The sequence below is a fragment of the Panthera leo genome, chromosome E3, assembly GCF_018350215.1.
Source record: "Panthera leo isolate Ple1 chromosome E3, P.leo_Ple1_pat1.1, whole genome shotgun sequence".
Taxonomy (NCBI): domain Eukaryota; kingdom Metazoa; phylum Chordata; class Mammalia; order Carnivora; family Felidae; genus Panthera; species Panthera leo.
In genome coordinates this window covers 6,407,692-6,429,172 of record NC_056694.1, presented here as the reverse complement: position 1 = coordinate 6,429,172, position 21,481 = coordinate 6,407,692, and the positions used below count along the sequence as shown (strand labels likewise).

Genomic DNA, 21,481 nt, shown 5'->3' with positions numbered 1-21,481 from the left:
GTGAAAGCTGCCCGGGTTTTTGTCCTTTAGGACAACATGCATTTCAGCAGTTGTCAGGTGCAGCGTCCGGTATTTTTTTTTTACACTGCTTTTATTTTGACTTGGGACTGGCTATGAGCTCTCTGTCCCTTTTATAACGGGGCTGTTCAAAGCAAAATGTGAATGTAAATGAAGCAAAGGAGGAGCTGAGGGCTGGGAGGATACTCGTGATTCGGGAAAGCCACCTCCCCAGGGCTTTTAGGGAGCGTTGCCTGTGGAAATGCCAATCGCAGCTCCCAGAGAAGGCAAGAGCGGAGCCAGGGGCGCGGGTCTCTTCTTTCCAAGTCCTTCAGCAGGCGGAGCAACAGGAGGATTTGCGCTCCGGTCACACCTAAGGAGCGAGACTACTTCCGTTTCTCAAAGAGGGCACTTAGAAGTTTCTTTTTCTCTTTTGCTAAAAAAAAAAAAAAAAAAAAAAAAAAAAAAAAAAAAAAAAAACCAAAAAAACCCACATATTCATTGTAGAAGTCTTAGTAGATACGGGGGCGGGGGGAACACTACAATAAGTAGGTTGAGCACTGCTGACACAAAAGACCCAGGGGTCGAGGAGGGGAAAGCGATGCTTTGCGGTTGGGATGTGGGGCGTGACCACGGGTAATACGTTTCCGTAGCAGCGCAGCGTTCATTGAGTGCGCTGAGTGAATGGAGAGGAGCCGGCATCAGGGAGATTGTGGACGCAGGAGGCATGTGACAGCCGGGTGTCCCCGACTTGGGCATCATAAAGGCTCTCTGAGTGAAATACCAAGACTGATCTCGCCATATCCTTGCCGGTGTACCTGGAAACCTTCCACTTCTGCGTTTTAGGACGCCCAGACCAGAATGATGATTTTGAGCTGGGAACAAACAGTAGTTTAGGTACTTCCTCATTCGTGGGTCACAGACAACCTGTCAGACTAGCTCTGTTGGGGACATTTTATTTTTTTAATTTATTTTTATTTTTTTACATCCCAGTTAGTTAGCATATAGTGCAACGATGATTTTAGGAGTAGATTCCTTAATGCCCCTTACCCATTTAGCCCATCCTCCCTCCCGCAACCCCTCCAGTAACCCTCTGTTTGTTCTCCATATTTAAGAGTCTTTTATGCTTTGTCCCCTTCCTGTTTTTATATTATTTTTTCTTCCTTTCCCTTAGGTTCATCTGTTCTGTGTCTCAAAGTCCTCATATGAGTGAAGTCATATGATTTTGTCTTTCTCTGGCTAATTTTGCTTAGCATAATACCCTCTAGTTCCATCCATGTAGTTGCAAATGGCAAGATTTCATTCTTTTTGATTGCCGAGTAATACTCCATTGCGTGCATATATATCACATCTTCTTTATCCAGTCATCCATCAATGGACATTTGGGCTCTTTCCATCCTTTGGCTATTGTTTATAGTGCTGCTATAAACACTGGAGTGCATGTGCCCCTTGGAAACAGCATACCTGTATCCCTTGGATAAATACCTAGTAGTGCAATTGCTGGGTCGTAGGGTAGTTGTAGATTTTTAATTTTTTGAGGAACCTCCATACTGTTCTCCAGAGTGACTGCACCAGTTTGCATTCCCACCAGCAGTGCAAAAGAGATCCTCTCTCCCCGCATCCTCACCAACATCTGTTGTTGCCTGAGTTGTTCATGTTAGCCATTCTGACAGGTGTAAGGAGGTATCTCATTGTGGTCTTGATTTGTATTTTCCCTGATGATAAGTGACATGGAGCATTTTTTCATGTGTCAGTTGGCCATCTGGATGTCTTCTTTGGAGAAGTGTCTATTCATGTCTTTTGCCCATTTCTTCACTGGGTTATTTGGTTTTTTTTGGGTGTTAAGTTTGATAAGTTCTTTATAGATTTAGGATACTAACCCTTTATCTGATATGTCATTTGCAAATATCTTCTCCCATTCTGTCTGTTGCTTTTAGTTTTGCTGATGGTTTCCTTCACTGTGCAGAAGGTTTTTATTTTGATGAGGTCCCAGTAGTTCATCTTTGCTTTTGTTTCCCTTGCCTCTGGTGACTTATTGAGTAAGAATTTGCTGTGGCCAAGATCAAAGAAATTTTTGCCTGCTTTCTCCTCGAGGATTTTGATGGCTTCCTGTCTTACATTTAGGTCTTTCATCCATTTTGAGTTTATTTTTGTGTCTGGTGTAAGAAAGTGGTCCAGGTTCATTCTTCTGCATGTCGCTGTCCAGTTTTCCCAGCACCACTTGCTGAAGAGACTGTCTTTATTCCACTGGATATTCTTTCCTGCTTTGTCAAAGATTAGTTTGCCATATGTTTGTGGGTCCATTTCTGATTCTCTATTCTGTTCCATTGATCTGAGTGTCTGTTTTTGTGCCATATTGGGGACATTTTAAACTGAAGACTTGAGGTCTCTGGTTCTAGGCTGCCTTTCTACATGGGCCTTACTTTTTACCACATATCCAGACCCCATGGAGGAAATTTAGAAGGTCCTAGCCATTTATAAGAGAGTACACACAGTAAAGCTTCCATTGTACGTGCTGCAGTGAATTTGCTGCAGCGACAGAAGAACCAGACTTCACTCTGCCAGCATTTCTCAGAGCTTGGACCGAGTCACTAAAATTTGCAACAAGACGAAAAGTATCTTTTTGTTGTTTCAAAAATGGGTTTAATTTTTCAAATACAGCAAATGATTCCAGTTTTAAATTGAAGATAGGGACTTATGAGATGTAAAGCATCTATAGATATATGTCCTTTCAATGAGAGTCCATTTTATTACTTTTTTAATGTTTCTTTTTGAGAGAGAGTGTGTGAGTCGGGGAGGCACAGAGAGAGAGGGAGACACCGAATCTGAAGCAGGCTCCAGGCTCTGAGCTGCCAGCACAGAGCCCTACGTGGGGCTGGGGCAAACGAACCGTGAGATTGTGACCTGAGCAGAAGTCAAATGCTTAACTGAGCCACTCAGTTAAGGCGCCCCTAATGAGAATCCACTTTAAAGTAAAAGAACAGTCGGGGTGCCTGGGTGGCTCTGTCAGTAGAGCATGTGACTCTGCTGGGCTTGTAAGTTCAAGCCCCACCTGGGATGTAGAGATTACTTTAAAATAAAATCTTTAAAAATAATTTGAAGTAACAACAGTAAACTGAGTACGGCCAGGACAAGGACTTGATCATTTCTATGTCTGAAATGAGGAATTCTCCCACAGCTCCAAACTGGGTGTGTGGATTTCTATTCCCCCAAGGAGACCTCTAACACCAAATGCCCTCGCAGGATATCAAATAGATCTCAGTGAAAAGATAAATGAAAGAATTAAGATAATTGTAACATATAACATTTAAGGGGAATGCTTGCTATAAGCCTCCTGCCCCTTCTAAGTATATTGTTAATCTTCTTACATACTCTCTGTGGTAGACATTGTTATTATGAGTCCCACTTCTCTGGAGAGGAAATGGAGAAACAGAAGATAAGCAAATTGCCCAAAGTGATTCATCTAAGGAAGCGGCAAGAACAGTTCCAACTTTTCCGTCATTGCCCAGTTAGAAGAGTCTAGGGTGAACAAGTTCCCCTCACAACTTGGATGGGTCATTTATCCTGGGTCACTCTTGGGAGTGAAAACTCCAAACCCCTCCATTACATCCATGGGGATTGTCTCTAAGAGGAGGCCTTGTTTTATTTTTATTTTTTTTAAGTTTATTCATTTATTTTGAGAGAGTGTGTGTGAGTAGGAGAGGGGCAGAGAGGGAGAGAGAGAGAATCCCAAGAGGCTCCATGGGCTCTATCTCACCAATCTTGAGACCATGACCTCAGCTGAAAGCAAAAGTCAGAGGCTTTACCAACTGAGCTACCCAGGTGCCCCAAGGAGTCCTTGTTTTAGAATGGAGGTATTGGGGGCGCCTGGGTGGCTCAGTCTGTTGAGCAGCTGACTTCAGCTCTAGTCATGATTTCATGGGTTCGAGCCCGGAGTCCTGCCTGGTGTTGAACCCTGGGTTGGGCTTTGTGCTGACAGCTCAGAGCCTGTAGCCTGGTTCAGATTCTGTGTCTCCCTCTCTCTCTGCCCCTCCCCTACTCACACTCTGTCTCTCTCTCTCAAAAATAAACAAACATTGAAAAAATAGAGTGGAGGTATTTGTTCAAGTAGTATGGCAGAACAGGTGGTTCACTCTTTTTTTTTTTTTTTTTCCTGCATATGTATTGATTTTTTAAAGCTTTATTTTATTTTAAGTAGGCTCCACACCCAGCGTGGAGGCCAAGGCAGGGCTTGAACTCGGGAACCTGAGATCAAGATCTGAGCTGAGATCAAGAGTCGGAGGCTAGGGGCGCCTGGGTGGCTCAGTCGGTTAAGCGTCTGACTTCAGCTCAGGTCATGATCTCACGGTTCTCGTGGGTTTGAGCCCCATATCGGGCTCTGTGCTGACAGATCAGAGCTGGAGCCTGCTCCAGATTCTGTGTCTCCCTCTCTCTCTGCCCCTCCCCTGCTCGTGCTCTGTCTCTCTCTGTCTCTCAGAAATAAATGTGAAAAAATAAAAAAAAGAGTCGGAGGCTAGGCGCCGGCTGCACATGTACTATTTTTTATTGACATACAACACTGTATTCGTTTCAGGTAAACAATAGAATGATTTGATATATGTATATATTGTGAAATGGTCCACTCTTTTATAGATGTAAATTTTCATCAATTTCCCACAAAGCGGCTCAGTGCCAATTCGGCCCAATGATCTGTAATGAGCTCTTAAGTGTAACTGTCAGGAACAATCCTGAGACTTCCCACGACGAAAAGCACAGAGCTTTGAGGTCAAGACGTAGTTCTCACCTCATGGTTCGTCTTCCTTCATGGTCGCTCGGTTCTGAAAATGTATCAGTAGTGTCTGCACGGGAACGCACTTGCAGCTGATCCTGTCATGGGGAATACAAGTTATCTCTGGAATAAACTGCACCCCACCCCCGCCCCGTTCATAACCTGAAAATCATTGCTTGTGCCCCTAGGCCCTCCACCCGAGGGAGGGGTCATCACGGCGCTCCCCTCCGGCCTCTCTGTGGCCTTCCAGGCTCCGGATGTCTGCGGAGCCTGATCCCCCACGCGTGCCAGGTGGCGGGCATGGGGGGAGGGGAAAGGAGGGGATGCAGGTGCCACCGATCGCTCCCTCCCTCGTGCGGGTGAGCCTCCCCCGACAGCGGTCTCCGCCGCTCGCCAGCCCCTGCTCTCCAATTCACCCGCTCCAGCCGCTCCAGAGCCTCTCCAGAAGCCAAGCGCTCTGCCCCGGGCTCTCCCCTCGCAGATGCGATCTCGGATCAGACCCTGGGACCCTACGTGGCACCCACTGAGTTCAAGGCAATCACCTCAGTGAAAGGGAAGGGGATTTCCTCCGGGGAATTTAGCGGCAGAGTATCAAGGACCACCCGCCCAGCATTGGGTCCCTGCGCCACTGGTGGGGGTTCAGATCCCATCAAGGAAAGCCCACCCCGGGAAGGTGGGAGTTACAGAACCAGACGCAAGGTCAGGGTCATCCCCGACTCCGGTTGCTTGGGACCAGCAGTCCAACTTGGAGGTAAACACCGTTTAAGGCTCAGTTATACTCCCCAGACACCGTCCATGGTCCGCATGCACCCTAAAGAAAACCTGAAATGAACTTTGGAGAGAAGGTTCAAGGAGCAGGAAACCGTTTAGATGCAAAAAAAAAAAAAAAAAAAGAAGGGGTCCACACGATCCGCCTGCAGGACTCTACCCAGCCTCCCTCCCCACGCCCCCACGCTTTCCGGCTGGAGGCGCCCAGAGTGGAGAGAGGCTGGGAGGAGCAGGGGGTTGGGCCGGACGCCGCCGGGGGTGAGGCCAGAGCCTGGCCCTGGGCGCGCTTCCACCTGCGGAGCGCAGGCTTCTGCTCTGGGGAGGCGGAGAGGCCTGGGCGCAGGGAAGGGGAGGGTAAGAGAGAAGTTAGCTGCCCACCGCCGCCTGGGGGAGAGTGATACGGCCCTGAACACGGGTGTTCGCCACATCGAAATGACTGTCTGGGAGCCCCTTTCCCACTTTGCGCATCGACTTCCCTTCTCAACCCAGACGCTGGCGCCCAGAAGTCTAGGAGGCAGAGGCCGCTCCCAAGGCGTAGCGGCCTACCGATCTCCCTTTCCCCAGAGGCGGGGCGGAGAAGGGAGCAGACGGTCATCTGTGGGCCCCAATCGCCCATTGTTGAGGATGGAGTCCCCCACGTCGCCTCCGCACCTGGCTCGTCTTGAAAAAATAATTTTTTAAAGGTTATTTGTTTGTAATATCTACACCCACCGTAGGGTTCTAACTCACGACCCGGGAGATCAAGAGTAGCACACTCCTCCGACTGAGCCAGCCAGGCTTCCTCGGGCTTGAAATCTTGAAGGGTCCACTAGAGACACTGCACGAAAACCGCCAGGACCAAGGAAGGTGAAGGCCAGTGCACTGGCTGGCGGAGGCAGGATGGAGAGGCCCCTCCAGTCTCCCCAGGGCGCAATGGTGCCCGCATTGCCTTCCGGGCGGGGAAGGTGGGGAGGAGGAGCGCCGGTATTAGGCCTGGAAAGATGGAGAATTCCGGTGGAGCGCGGGAGAGTCCGGAAGGGCAAATCGGCCCTCTGGTCTTGTTATTCTTCTGGCAGAGGATGACTTCTCTGCGAGAGTCAGGTGGGGATGGTGACTAGCACCAAGTCCCATTGTGACGTGCCCGGAGCCTCAGCTGAAGATTGGCGGGGTGTGTGGGGGCGGGGGGGGGGGGAGGGAGGGGGGGGAGTGGTGGTGGTGGAGGGGTGGGGATAAAAGCCCCGGTCGCCAGGACCTGTACTGGACACAGTCTTGGCGCCCAGTGGAGGCCCTCCAGCTTTTGTCCTTCTGCTGGTCCCTTCCTTCCTGGAGCCCTTTAAAGCTGACTCTACAGAGGTTACCATTCTGACCCGCTGCTCCTGTCCTGATTCTCAGGCATAGACTCAGGTTCCGCTTCTCACCGTATCTACTTCTTCTACCCTTGAGGAAGCCAAAGAAAAAGTAGGGAGGGGCGCCTGGGTGGCTCAGTCGGTTGAACTTACGTTGTCCCACTTCCGCTCAGGTCATGATCTCAGTGTTGGTGGGTTCCAAACCAGCCTCCGGCTCTGTGCTGACAGCTCAGAGCCTGGAGCCTGCTTTGGATTCTGTGTCTCCCTCTCTCTCTGTATCCCTCCCCATGCGCCCCCCCCCCCAACTCTGTCTCTCAAAAAGTAAAAAAAAAAAAAAAAAAAAAAAAAAAAAAAAAAACATTAAAAAGAAAGAAAATAAAAAGTAAGGAAACACCAGGCTGAGCCCCATTGGCTTCAGAAGGAAATACCCAACTTCCAATCCTGTTGGAGAGCACATCACCAGAACAAAGGACATTGTGAGACAATGACCCCAGTGTTATGGGCAATCTCAGACAGCTTGGAAAACTCTGGCTGACAAGGGAAATTGAAGTGACTGTACGAAAGCGTTGTCAGCAGTAAGATCTGTTTGCAGAACACACGAGTGAAAATGAGCGTCAGAAGGAACAGATGCCAGGTATTCCTCATAGCAAGGCTTTTGCAGCTTTTGAAAAAAGATGCGGACCTCTCCCCAATCCAGAGAACAGAGGGGTCGGGTGGGCAGGGGCTGGGCAGACCTTGAGGAGACTGAATCCTGACAAGTCCTTACCGCATGTGGCACAAACCAGAGATGAAAATGTAGGTAGAACCTTTGAACAACAATAAAAATCAGAGCCCCAGTGAGCACTGTGGTCAGAGGTTCTGGGTCTGCAAAAGGAGGAGAAAGAAAAAGAAAGGGAATGCTAAACACTTGGGCTCGTGCCCATCCTGGGAAGTGTCAGGGCCCTTGTGGGTGACGTGACAATCACATTTCAGGATAAAATGAGATTAGTTCACCAGGTCCCTGTAATCTTAAATACAGTCACCCCCACCCACCACCACCACACACACCCCTGCCCCAGACAGTCTGTCAATTCCAATCACCAGCATGCTGTGGTCAGCAGACTTAGCTTAGGTAAGTCCACTCTGCCCACATGCTGAAAGTGGCAGGGACAGATTCTTCAGGAAAATCACCATTTAATTCTGTTTACATCACTTCTTTAGATTCCTGTTATGGACTACATGTTTGTGTCTTCTAAAAATTCTTTTGTTGAAACCTTAATCCCCAATGCGATGGTATTTAGGAGGAGGGGTCTTTGGGAGGTAATTAAATCATGAGGGTGTAGCCCTCTGGACAGGATTAGCGCCCTTATAAGACACACAAGAAGGAGGCTCTCTGCTACATGAGGATATAATGAGAAGGCAGCCATCTGCAAACCAGGAAGAGAGCCCTTATCAAGAGGTGAATCTGCAGGCACCTGATCTTGAACTTCCAGTCTCCAGAACTATGAGAAACGAATTTCTGTTGTTTAAATTTCCCAGTCTGTGGTTATCTGTTAGAACCACTCAAACTAAGACAGTCCCTTCTGTTTTTTATTATATTGCAATCTTCCTAAGACTGTGTATTTCTCCATTTTAACACACATTCACACCTTCCTCCCCATTTCCCTTTCATTGATCCCTTCATCATTTAATTTGGCATTTTGTACCATTTTTTCTTGCTTTTCAGTTCTTTGTGTTTTCTACAGCAGTGAATTATGAATTCTCTTCATAATGTGCTATATTTTTGTTGATGCCCATTTTTAATTTTTTCAACTGTCTTTTATTTTAATTTTTTTAACATTTATTTTTGAGAGACAGAGACAGAGCATGAGCATGGGAGGGGCAGAAAGAGGAGGAAACACAGAATCGAAGCAGGCTCCAGGCTCTGAGCCGTCAGCACAGAGCCCGACATGGGCCTTGAACTCACAAACCGCGATATCATGACCTGAGCCGAAGTCGGACATTTAACCACTGAGCCACCCAGTTGCCCCTCAACCGCCTTTTATAGTTTCATTTATTTTTATTTGCCCTCATCTCTCATTTTGTCTTCATGATTTATGGTATAAACTTTATTTCTATTCTTTGTGCCATTATTATTATTATTATTATTATTATTATTATTATTATTTAGAGAAAGGGTGCCAGTGAGCAAGGGGCAGAAAAAAATCCCACAAGGAGCAGAGAAGGAGAGAGAGAAGCGGGGCTCACCTGAAGCGGGGCTCGTGTTTTTCACCTGAAGCAGGGCTCGAACTCACCCAAGATGGGGCTCAAATTCACCAAGAGATCATGAGATCATGACCTGAGCCGAAGTTAGATGCTTAATGACAGCCACCCAGGCTCCCTAAGCTTTGTGCCTTTTGGAATTAACTTCTCATTTATTGTTTTCTGTGTTCTATTGTTTCTTTTAACCTGCTCTCTCCCCTGTTGCAATCCTCCTGTTCTATTTCTCTTTACTTGCATATATACCAGATCCTCTAGGATTTCTTTGTTCACTCTTCAACTCCTCTCATTTCACTACTGGTGGCTAACTTTGCACCAGGTGTATCCTCTCTGCGCTACCCCCTCGTGCCTCCTTGCCATTAGAACTTTGCTTCTCTCCCACTCTGTGATTTAAAAAAAATTTTTTTTTAATGTTTATTTATTTTTGACAGAGAGAGACAGAGCATGAGCGGGGGGAGGGCAGAAAGAGAGAGACACAGAATCCGAAGCAGGCTCCAGGCTCTGAGCTGTCAGCACAGAGCCCAACGCGGGGCTCAAACTTACAGACCGTGAGATCATGACCTGAGCTGAGGTCCGACACTCACCGACTGAGCCACCCGGGAGCCCCTCCCACTCTGTGATTTTTAAAGCCCCTTTTCTTATTATACTAGAAATGCACTTGGGGCCTTATTCACCTTTGGTGCACTGAGATGGCATGCTGACATGCTCCTTGTACTTCTAATGTATTGAGCATAGTGACTTCTTCAATTGCTGTCTCTGTGGTTTTTTCATTTATTGTTTTGCTCATTTTCCTCTCTGATCTCACAATAATTTAACACCTATTGAACATCTTGAATGAGACAGCCACGCTTTGAGTTCAGAAACAGAGCTTTAATTTAAGGAGCTCAATTTTTATAGTGGCAGAAGCAGGAAAATAAGCTGACAACTGATTGATGCTACCATGATGTACTTGCCAATAAGAAAAGAATCAGAAGGAATCTTGTTTGATAAGTGAAGGTAATGAACCCTATCCCCCAGCACCATGTTGAATGAGACAATTATCACAATAGCCTTTGTTAACTTGTAAGGAGCTCCCTGTTACAGGGTGGTTCTCCCTGGTATATCTGTGGTGAAAGGAAACGTCTCTCAAGGTCACCAAAACTGCAATGGCCACAACTTTTTGTCTAACAGTTGCCCTATCCCCTCTGGAAACCAAATCCCAATGTCACCCCCAGAAATGCAAATCCTTTTAGAACAAATCTTAATGGGTATGATGACTCCTACTCCCACACCCCCACACACTGCTGGTGACAACTTATTGAACTTGTCAGGACTTAAGGAGAAATTTTCTGGCAACACAAGAACATGCCATTCAAAGGCTCCTCAGAGAGCACTGGGTTTTTTGTTTGTTTTTTGTTTTTGTTCTCAGAGGAGGAAGGAAAGAAAAGGTATTCCAAATGAATTAAACTATAAGGAGACAAATGTCAAGAAAATGGATCTCTGCCCCAGGGAGGAGTCCATTTTCTTTTCCCTTTTTTTTTTTTTTTTTTAATTTTTGAGAGAGCACACAGGACAGCACAGAGCCTGATGCAGAACTCAAACTCACCAACCATGAGATCGTGACCTGAGCCGAAATCGAGAGTCAAATGCTTAACTAACTGAGCCCAGGTACCCTGAGGAGTCCATTTTCTTGATGGACCTAGGAAAATAGTAAATTACAGCCCTCTTGCCCAGGGTGCAGATCCTGGCATTGAGCCTCTAGTCCAGGAGGTTTACATGATGCTCCAGGGACAGCAGGATCCTGGGGTTCACCCCTTCCTTGTCCCTGTTTTCTTCTGAAGATCAATGGCTAAGGGTTAGAAATCATGGGTCTTGGGGAAATCTGTGCGTGGTGACCCCAGGTTTTATTTCTCATTGTTTTCACATAACCACAAATCCTATGTATGTATGTATGTATGTATGTATGTATGTATGTATGTATTTCCACAAATCCTTCTGTTTTTCATACTTGGGCTCTTTCTTGAATAGGGAGGAAAATTGTGCAATCCCATGTGTACAAAGGCAGGAAGCTCCCCTGCCAGTGCTGCTCCAAGTACACCCCTACTTTAGAGAAGGAAGAGAGATTAAGGGAATTGAAGCATCTTGCCCAAGTCAGAATTTCTTAACCAGTAATGGTTATCGTGGCCTTTCCAGAAAAAAACAAAACAATACAAAACAAAACCAACCAAGATGGTGGTGAGACATCATTGTGCATGGAAAAGAAGTGGCAGAAAGAAGGGCTGGAGTTGTGTAACCCTAGGTCTTGCTTTTTTCTGTCTTCAGAGCCCAGCCCAGAGCTGGGACACATAAAGCTATGCTTGCATCAAACCTACATGGAGCCCAAGCCTGGACACCAGCTTTTCTGGTAACTAGGAATTCTGTGAGAGTCCCAGCTTATCTCCCATCCAACACAGTTGGGAGGAAAGGTCTTCATATGCCCCTGTAAATTCCCACAACAATTTTAAGGCGACAAAGTAAGAAAGCCAGGACGCTCTTTTCTCCTTACTTCCCATTTCTGGCTCCCTTCCAGCCTCCTCCCTCCTATGATGGGAAGCCCAGGCTGAGCCCTACCACCACCACCACCCCGTCCCCCGCCCATCTCCCTCCCTACTCCATTCCCCGCTTTCTACGACGGAATACCCGGACTTTGCCCTCCAGGGACTTTGCCCTTCCCCCTATGGCACACTTGCAGCTCCAGCCCCGCACCAGGCGCGACCTGCTTCCCATGAACCTTTGCTCCACGCTCCCGCGAGGGCGCGTGCTCCCTACCCAGCAGTCCTCGCGCGGCCCGGTACAGCGGACACCCAGGACTCCAAGATGGCGTCGCCCGGTGAGTACCTGTACCGGTTAAGGTTACAAGATTGAGGGCAGGATCCGGGGTCCGGGGTACGGGGCTCAGAGCCGCACTGGGAGGGGAGGGGGCTGCGGAGCCGCCTGCCCTTCATTCAGGGCCTTCTCTGCGGCCTCACCGGAGGCGCACCGGACCCTTTGCTCAGGGTCCTGCACCATTCGACCCTTCTCCCCTCGCTCAGCCGCGCTGCCCGCCTGCCCAAGGGCCCTTGTCTCTCGGCTGCAGCGGGGAGGGTGAGGGCAGCCGGGCGACGCGTTTGCAAATTTGGGAATGCACCACCTCCGGCTCCCACCCCACCCCCTCGCAGAAGTATCGCTATAGTTGTCCCCGCCGTCACCCAGGCGCTTTGCATTTGAATCCTACGCGCTTCTGCCCTTCCCAAAGCTGAAGCTCAAACTAAGCTCCCGGAGGAGCTAACACCCAGGATGGTGCGTGACGCCACGTAAGGTTGGACGCATGCATATATGTTGAATGTGCGTTGAGTAGGCTTAGAGAGGTGAAGTGGCTTGTTCAAGGTCACAACTAATGAGAGGGCTGAGCTAGGATGCAAACCTAGGTGTCTGGGGCCTCGTGGTAAACTGAGCTTTAATTGCAAGTGTGGCCTTATGATCTGCAAGCTTTTCAGTGACGTGTGTATAAATCTACACTCAACGTACTGACTCACTTTTTTTTTGTTTTGTTTTGTTTTTTTGTATGGAAACCATTTTTTAACCCTAGATCCTCACAGTAGCCTTGTCAGTAAGTCTCTGTCTGGAAGGTTGATCCCATTGTATTAAAGATATGTTTATTTAGAGAGCGCACGTGAACGGGGGAGGAGAAGAAAGAGAGGGAGAGAGAGAATCCCAAGCAGGATCTGTGCTGACAGCACAGAGCCAGTCTTGGGGCTCCATCCACAAACAGCGATCATGACCTGGGCTGAAATCAAGAATTCCCCGCTCAGCTGACCGAGCCACCCAGGTGCCCCAATTTTAAAGGTGAAAATAATGGTCAGAGATGTGGTGTGGCCTGCCTGAAACAGAGTTGATGAACCCATGTGTGTCTTACACAGTTTCTATATTCTTAATATCAGCATGGAGAAATGAAGAGGGGATCAGATGAGAATGATGCTGTTTTTCCCATCTGTAGAAACAGGCATGAGAATATCAACAGTGGTTGTGTTGTTTAAAACAGGATGACATGTGAAAAGGAAGCATTGAGACTTGGCATCTTGTTTAAGTAGAGTGGAGTGATGAGCACTGTGGACTAAGGACTAAACAACTTAGTGCATGTAAGGTCCTTGAAACACTGCCTGGCCCAGTGCTAGTCATCTCAGCTTTCACTCTGTGACCACTGAACGGGGTCATGTCACTTCTGGTCCATCCAACAACACGACAGGTGAAGGAATTGAAGCCCAAGTCTCCTAAGTACTGATGATCATTTAGATGGTGTCTGTCACCAGAGCATAAAGCCACTAGTTTATTAACAAAGTGATGAAAATATGAATTAACAGCGTAGATGAAATTGGGTCAGCAAACTGTGGCCAATGGGCTAGATTTCCTGTGGTCTGTTTTTGTATGGCCTGTGGACTAAGAATGATGTCGTGTGTGTGTGTGTGTGTGTGTGTGTGTGTGTGTTTAGTTTATTTATTTGTTTTTTGAGAGTGAGGGAGAGAGAGAATCCCAAGCAGGCTCTGCACTGTCAGCACAGAGCCCAATGTGGGTTTCGAACTCAAGAACCGTGAGATCATGACCAGAGCCAAAATCAAGAGTTGGACACTTAACCGACTGAGTCACCCAGGCGCCCCAGGAATGGTTTATAAAAACAAAACAAAACAAAGCAAAACATCCAGCAACTGTGTTACAGAGGCTCTATCTGGCTTAAAATTTTTACTCTCTGGCCAACCCCTGGAGCTGGATTTAGCATTCAGAAGATACTTAGCATTTTCATGCCTCTTCATGTAGGTGGACAGTATGCTTCTTTGAAGTCATAAAGTCAGGCCAGGTAGCCACCTACCTTCCCAAAAACATGTACCCCTTTGTCAACCTTCACTGTAAGTCTGCCATGACCACGAACTGTGTGTGGTGTTGTTTCCACCTTCACATAGCCCATAGGCAGAAAGATAATTTCCATTTACTTAGTACCTAGGGGCACCTGGGTGGCTCAGTCTGTTAAAGCATCCGACCCTTGATTATGGCTCAGGTCATGATCTCACAGTTGGAGCCTTGCGTTGGGCTCTGCACTGACAGGACAGAGCCTGCTTAGAATTCTTTCTCTCTACCCCTCTCATTCTGTCTCTCAAAAATAAATGGACGTTAAAAAAAATCTATTTACATAGTACCTAGAGCCAAGTACCAAGGTGAATGCTATTCTTTTTTTTTTTCAATATATGAAGTTTATTGTCAAATTGGTTTCCATACAACACCCAGTGCTCATCCCAAAAGGTGCCCTCCTCAATACCCGTCACCCACCCTCCCCTCCCTCCCACCCCCCATCAACCCTCAGTTCTCAGTTTTTAAGAGTTTCTTATGGTGAATGCTGTTCTTACCCTTATCTTACAAAGGACGAAACTGAGGCACAGAGGGCAGTAACTGGTCCAAGGGCACACAGAAGTGAAGAGCCACTAAACCCAGAATACTTGACCCCTGAGTCTACTCTGTTCATCACTGCACCACTGGTAGAGTGCAGAGGGATGTGCGGCACTGCAGAAGTGTTGGGGGAGGGTTCCAGTATGACTGCCTAAAGACTGAGGTCTTTGTCTTCCATTAAGAGAAATTCTTGGAAAAAGTATAGATGCATCTTTGATGAATCTGTTCATCTCCTGGAGTTTTGTGATGGTGCTGTGTTTGGCTTTCCTTAAGCCTAATGTGATTCCCGCCCCCCCCCCCCCCCCCCCGCCCCCATGCTTATAAACGTTTAGTTTTTGTTAAGGAAGCACTCTATATGTCTAAATATATAGAAAAATAAATTTTAAATTGTTGGCCTTTTCTCCTGTGATGTGCCAAGGCACCATGCCAGCCCCTGAATGTGGTCACGATGTGAGTGTTTTCATAGTTAAAATACGGTGTTTCTTGGGGGGCCTGGGTGGCTCAGTCCGTTAAATATCTGACCCTTGGTTTTGGCTTAGGTCATGATCTCATGGTTCCTGAGATTGAGCCCTTTATCGGGCTCTGTACTGACACTTGGAATTCTCTCTCCCTCTGTCTCTGCCCCTCTCCAGCATGCGCTCACTCTCTCTCAAAAAAAACAAAAACAAAACCAAACAAAAAAAAACAAGCTTTTTTTTTTTTTTTTTTCAATTTTTTAATGTTTATTTATTTTTAAGAGAGAGAACGTGAGTGGGGAAGGGGCAGAGAGAGAGGGAGACACAGAATCTGAAGCAGGCTCCAGGCTCTGAGCTGTCAGCACAGAGCCGGACACGGGGCTCGAACTCAACCGAGAAATCATGACCTGAGCCAAAGTTGCACATTTAACTGACTGAGGCACCCAGGTGCCCCAACAAAAAACTTTAATGGAAAAAGTGTTTCTTTTGCACATCTCCCCCAACGTGGTCCTAGTATTAAAATCATGTATATTTTTAATGTATTTTTTATAATTTTATTTTTAAATAAAATTTTTTTTCTTGAGGGAGACCATGGGGAGGGGCAGAGGGGGAGGAAGGAGAGAATCCCAAGCAGGCTCCATGTTCAGTGCAGCACTCCACACGGGGCTCAGTCCCATGACGGTGAGAACGTGATCTAAGCCGAAACCAAGAGTTGGACACTTGACCAACTAGCTGAGCCATCCAGGCACCCCTTAAAAGCATTTTTAAACTTTATTATGGAAGATTTCAAATACAAAGGAAACAATGTAATGAATGCTTTATACTCATTACCTAGTGTCAACAGTTAGCAACATTCTGCCATTCTAGTTCCATCTATACCTTTCTCATGCACTCCCCACCATGTATTCATATTTAAAGCCAGTTGGTTTTAGAATGACTTGTTTGTATTCCTCACTGCATGCAAGAAGGCTTTGAGACTGTCGCAAAGGTATGGAGTATGTTAAGAAATGTGGTATAGTTATCCTTGAACTAAATAAAGCCTCCTGATCCAAGTGAAGACAGAAATGGCATGTAAGATGTGTACTATTAAACTTACCTAGGAATAGCTTGGACAGGGTGACAGAGAAAGGTAATCATTCTCGAATGACATTATTGTTTGCTGTTGGGTTAACATCATAGACACTAAACTCTCCAGCAGAGATTTGGTTCATTTGAGACTGTCTCATATTTCAAAAATACTGCCAAACTAATCAGTTCTCTGCACAGAACTAAAGGGTGTGATTAATCCCTGAAGTTCTTTATGCTTAAAATGTACTAAAGTTTGGGGTGCCTGAGTTGATCATTCGGTTCAGTCTGACTTCAGCAGGTCATGATCTCACGGTTTGTGGTTTGAGCCCCACATCAGGCTCTTTGCTGTCAGCGCGGAGCCTGCTTTGGATCCTCTGTCCCCCATCTCTCCTGCCCCTCCTCCCTATTTCTCAAAAATAAGCATTAAAAAAAAAAACAAACCCAAAAATGTATTAAAGTTTGGTTTGTATGCCATTTCTTTCTCTACCTTTGTCTTTTGTTTGTTTCACCTTAGTGTAGATCTTTTTTTTTTTTTTTTTTAATTTTTTTGGAATGTTTATTTTTGAAGGAAAGAGAGACAGAGTCCGCAGGGGAGGGGCAGAGAGAGGGAGACACAGAATCTGAAACGGGCTCCAGGTTCTGAGCTGTCAGTTCAGAGCCTGACATGGGGCTCAAACTCACAAACTGCGAGATCATGACCTGAGCCCAAGTTGGTCACTTAACCAACTGAGCCACCCAGGCGCCCCTAGTGTAGATCTTAATGACATTCCAACAATAATATTAACAGTTGACAGTTCTGAGTACTGTTCAAAATGCTTTTTTTTTTTTTTTTTTTTTTTTTTTTAAGAGAGAGAGAGGGTGCAAGTAAGGGGCAGAGAGAGAGAAAGTAAGACTCACCTGAAGTGGGGCATGAGCTCACCCAATGTGGGACTCAAACTCACGAACTGTGAGATCATGACCTGAGCTGAAGTCAGATGCTTAATTGACTGAGCAACCCAGGCACCCCAAATGCTTTTACATAGATTCTCATTCAGTGCTTGGAATAGCCATTTAATAGACAAGGAAACTGGAGCTCGGAGGTTATATGGGAGGGTAGTGCTAGTGCTTGAGATAAGGAGGGGGGAAGGAAGCCTTTTAGGACATAGCATTTAAGTTGAGCTAGCCATGTGGTGGCTTGGGAGCACTGCACATACCAAAGCCCTCAGGTGAATAAGCAGAAAGGGTCTGAAGTATGGTGAATGGATGAAATGGTTGTCTGGCGATAGAATGTTGGCTCCTGAGAGCAAGGCTCTTGTCTGCAGTCAGTGCTGTACCCACAGTGCATAGCATGCTGCCTGACATACAGTAGGTGCTCCATATTTGTTGGATGAGTCTAGATGGAAGGTTGGGGCCAGTTTGTTTGGGACAGGCAGTCTAAACCATGACTCTAAAGCTATGTATGCAAGTCATAGGCTTGTGCCTCCACTTGTCACCTGTGGCTTATTGACAAACACTCAATCTGGTCCATCTGGGCCAAATGTCTGCTTCTCCAGATGACCTATAGCAACTTAGAACCTGCCATTAAGCCTTGTATTTCTGTTTATGACCCAACAATCCTTGCCCTTGTTAAATGTTGGGAGATACTGAGATCTGTGGGATTCCCCTTAGTGGACTCCTGAAGGAACTTTAGTCTTTCCTTGGATCCCCAAAATGGAGAAGAAACCTTTGAGTGATTTAATCTGGCTCCTTCTCTGGTTGGTCATCTTTAAGAAAGGACAGTAGTCTTTGACTCCTTACCCTGAAGAGGATACCTGCTAGCAGCTTTTTAAGGTTGATCTCTATGGGGAGGATGGAAAGGGAGACCATTCCCTTATTTAAAAAAAAATTTTTTTTAATATTTATTTATTCTTTGAGAAAGAGAGAGAGCATGAGCAGAGGAGGGACAGAGAGAGGGAGACACAGAATCAGAGGTAGGCTCCAGGCTCTGAGCTGTCAGCACAGAGCCTGACGCGGAGCTCAAACTCATGAAACACGAGATCATGACCTGAGCCAAAGTCGGACTCGTAACCGACTGAGCCACCCAGGCACCCCGGACCATTGCCTTCTTATGAGCATCTGAACATTCCCAGTTCTCCCCCACTGTGGTCTTCCCTGGTCCCCCTCCTATTTTACTCTTAAGCTGAGATGAGTACAGTATGGTCTCAACCAGGAGCCCTTCCTCATCTCTGTCCCCAGACTCTCATTGGAATATTTTCTGGGGCCCAGTGGATGATTTGTATTAAGTCATTTGACATCTGTGGTCCCAGGTCGGTTGCTTGAAGTAGAAATCAGATTGTCTTGACGACCTGAGGTTGAGCACTGCCTCTGCTCCCTGCATGCCGTGTGACCTTGGCCAATTGACCCAATTTCTCTGAGCCAGTCTCCCCTACCCCTTATAAAATAAAGGCATCAGCCACCTGCTGTGAAGATTCAGTGAGCTGATACATGTAAATATTAGTTTTGCAACAGTTTTTTGGTCCTCCACTTTACTTTCTTCCTCATGGTCCTTAGGTTGTTTTTACATAGTTACTGTTCTTCAGAATCTTGTTCATTAATACAGCTATCGCTTTATACAGACTCTGACTTAAAATGAATATGGTATATTTACTCATAATATTACCTGTGTGCAACCTCTCTGTAGTGATCTTATTGAATGGTTGAAATAAGTGACATAGAAGGATGCTGTTTGTCTCACTGGAGATTTTTTAGTGTGTCTTTCTACTCTTGCTTTTTAGTACCAGTGAAAGAGAAGAAGCTCATGGATGTGAAGCTAGGAGAGCTGCCAGGCTGGATACTGATGCGAGATTTCACCCCTAGAGGCATTGCTGGCGCATTTCAAAGAGGTCAGAGCCTATGGACATGTGTAAAAAGCAAATACCCAGGTCTCTTTTTGCCCTGAGCTCAGCCTGATAAGTTATGGAGAGGAGGACAGAGATGAGTGGTTAGCCCCTGGATCTCCGTGACTGGTCCTATCAGAGTCTGGCTCTAAGAGATTTCAGCCAAGAAAATGTTTTCTGCTGCTTGGAATCAGTACCACTGCCTTTGTCTTAAATATGTCTGTGAGCATTTTTACATCATAAGATTTTCCTTAAAGAGGAAATTGAGTTTGAAGCATGGTAGCCATCAGTCTGTAATGTAATGCTCGTATCTCTGCCAGGCAACAAACTTCCAGGACGAATGTTTGAAATCATCTATGCTTCCGGGCTGTGCATGATCAGAATCAGTCCTGTGGAACCAGTGTCATTCCAAGAATTAGACACCCACATCACCCCACGGGGACCTGTGTGGTCTCCAGCTTCCTGGGTGTGTGTGTGGTGGGGGTGGGGTGGGGAAACCTTCCTTCCATTTTTCTTTCCACTTCTGGCCACCCTGTAGCTGGCTCTTGTGTGCCATGTTTCCTTCTGCCCTGAGGCCTTTCCTGAACCCAGATTAGAATACTCTGCCTTTTCCCCATACTTAGTTTACGACAGTCCCTGATCCTCAGCCTGAGTGAATGTGGCCTGTTCATGCCCACAGCTCCCTGTACTGCTCCTTCACAGCTTCCCTCACAGTTGTAAACTAGGGCCTTCTAGGATCACTTCATTCTTTTTTGTCAACTAACCCATGAGCCAAGAGGGCAGAAACTTTCCTCACTGGTGGGGGTACCCAGGAAAGAGATGATCGCACAAAGCCTTCTTCTTCCCTGATAGGCTGACCCAGCTGGCCACAGCTAAGTGGCCCTTACTGGGGTTGGATTTTGGGTCAGAATTAGGGTAAGAAGATCGCATAGGGCTGGAGGTGAGGGTGGGGTAGGATCAAAGGCTAACAGGCTGAGCCAGAGAGCACAGGGGCAGAATCAAGGCGGGCCTGCCTAGTGGGGTCTGATCCTGGGCTCCTGGGGCAAAACCCATGGGGCACTTGTGCTCTTCCCTTTATCAGCTGGTGAACTTAGGGGGGGAGTGGCTTCAAGAGCCACAGCAGGACTGGATCCCTGAATTTAAGCCAGCCTCCACTTTGCAGTGTGTGCCTCATTCACAGCAAAGCAAAAAGTTCCCTCCTCTCCTGTTTGCAGGTTACTACCGGTATTACAACAAGTATGTCAATGTGAAGAAAGGGAGCGTTGCTGGAATTTCTATGGTGCTGGCAGCTTACGTGCTTTTCAACTATTGTCGGTGTTACAAGGAACTCAGTGAGTGTCTCTCAGATTGCCTTCCCTTCAGGGGGGTTTCTCTCATCAGGGTGGTATTGGTTTGCGGTCAGGTTTACAAGTACATCATTCTACTGACAATTGAAAGATTGGGGGGGACTTGTTAGAATATAGAATGTAGGATGTTATTTTAAGTGAGAAAGTTGTGGCAAAGAGAAAATACAGGAAAAAGTGACATGAAGCTGGGATAAAAGTAACACTTGGGAAGCGTTCTCTAAGGTACTACAGGGCTCCGCGGAGCTTCATCTTCCCAGCAGCCAGCGCGAAGAGAGAAACAGGTTGAGTGGTACAATCCAGGGTCTGTTCAGTGCTCTGGAAGAGGGTGGCTTTTCCTGGTTCTAAGACCAGAGAGGATCTCCTGTGGTGGGAGATGCCCAAACAGCTCCAATGGCAGCCACGGACTGGGTTTCATGGGCGGTTCCTTACAGTGTCTGGCCCCTTGCCAGTCTGTGAAATCCAGGTGATGCTAGCTCTGAAGGCCAGAATCTTGGGGACTTTTGAGTGCGTGTTCCTTTTGGGAAGGAAGAGCCTGGCCAGGCAGCAGATTAGCTTGAGATGCCTTTGTACCTCCAGGTCTGTGGATTCTGCCCAGATGCTGGCAGGCAGGTTCTGGGTTGTCTCCCGAAAGGAGTTCTCAGGACGCTTTTATGTGAATTTAGCCGCAAGCCCTCCTGTCGTCTTGTGCTTTCACTATACCTTACCTGAAACTTACCACCTTGCCTTTCTAACTTCAGAACATGAGCGGCTACGCAAGTACCACTGAAGAGGGCCCAGTATGGAGGCACATTCGGCATTCCTGACCGTGACCTTTGAATCCTTTCATATCCTAATTCAGAATTAATGTCCAATAAAAGAGGACTGATACTCAGACTGCTTCCCTGGTTGAGCCATTTCCCTGCCCTCTAAGAGCTGGGGTTCTTGTGGAATGCCCAGCGCTTTGAATCCACGGGGGGCTTCCTACCACTGCTTTGGGGTCTCATCCCAGCTTACCGTAGGTGGGGGTGTCATCTAGTTAAGCCTGTCAAGTGCCCAGAGGGGTTTCCCTGCTCTTTGCCTTGAATGTTACATACTTCTGGCCTCTTGTCGGCTGATGGTTTTACATCTACGGAACTGGGGAACTGGTGCCCAGAGTTCTTAAGAATGCCTTCCCCTCCCTAACCTTTCTGCATTTCTCAGGCCACAGAACCTGTAGGAAGTTCAGTGGGAGGACTCAGGAGCGAGGGAA

General features: G+C 46.9%; 1 protein-coding gene and 1 long non-coding RNA gene across 3 annotated transcripts; one reads left to right on the top strand and one right to left on the bottom strand.

Annotated features, from left to right (window-relative positions):
• Positions 1-4,593: 4,593 nt before the first annotated feature.
• Positions 4,594-6,672, bottom strand: LOC122210208. Its single transcript, XR_006197968.1, has 2 exons — positions 6,245-6,672; positions 4,594-4,863 (listed from the first exon to the last, which is right to left on the bottom strand). It is a non-coding gene; the product is annotated as an uncharacterized LOC122210208 (long non-coding RNA).
• A 54-nt stretch (positions 6,673-6,726) lies between these two features.
• Positions 6,727-21,124, top strand: ATP5MF (ATP synthase membrane subunit f). Of its 2 annotated transcripts, none has more exons than XM_042922550.1 (6): positions 6,727-6,865; positions 11,398-11,479; positions 11,773-11,944; positions 18,806-18,913; positions 20,122-20,238; positions 20,991-21,124. In XM_042922550.1, the coding sequence occupies exons 2-6, from the start codon at positions 11,429-11,431 to the stop codon at positions 21,017-21,019; spliced, it is 477 nt and encodes a 158-aa protein (XP_042778484.1). In that variant the 5' UTR covers positions 6,727-6,865; positions 11,398-11,428; the 3' UTR covers positions 21,020-21,124. The 2 variants fall into 2 exon arrangements, with proteins under 2 accessions (XP_042778484.1, XP_042778485.1); XM_042922551.1 differs by lacking the exon at positions 6,727-6,865 and adding an exon at positions 7,387-7,492 and having other exon boundaries at positions 11,807-11,944.
• Positions 21,125-21,481: the final 357 nt, after the last annotated feature.

Coding starts and splice junctions, on each gene's coding strand:
- ATP5MF (XM_042922550.1), top strand. CDS start 11,429: ATGCTTGCATCAAACCTACATGGAGCCCAAGCCTGGACACCAGCTTTT. Junction 11,480..11,772: donor CCTGGACACCAGCTTTTCTG/GTAACTAGGAAT, acceptor TTTGCCCTCCAG/GGACTTTGCCCTTCCCCCTA. Junction 20,239..20,990: donor TCGGTGTTACAAGGAACTCA/GTGAGTGTCTCT, acceptor TTCTAACTTCAG/AACATGAGCGGCTACGCAAG.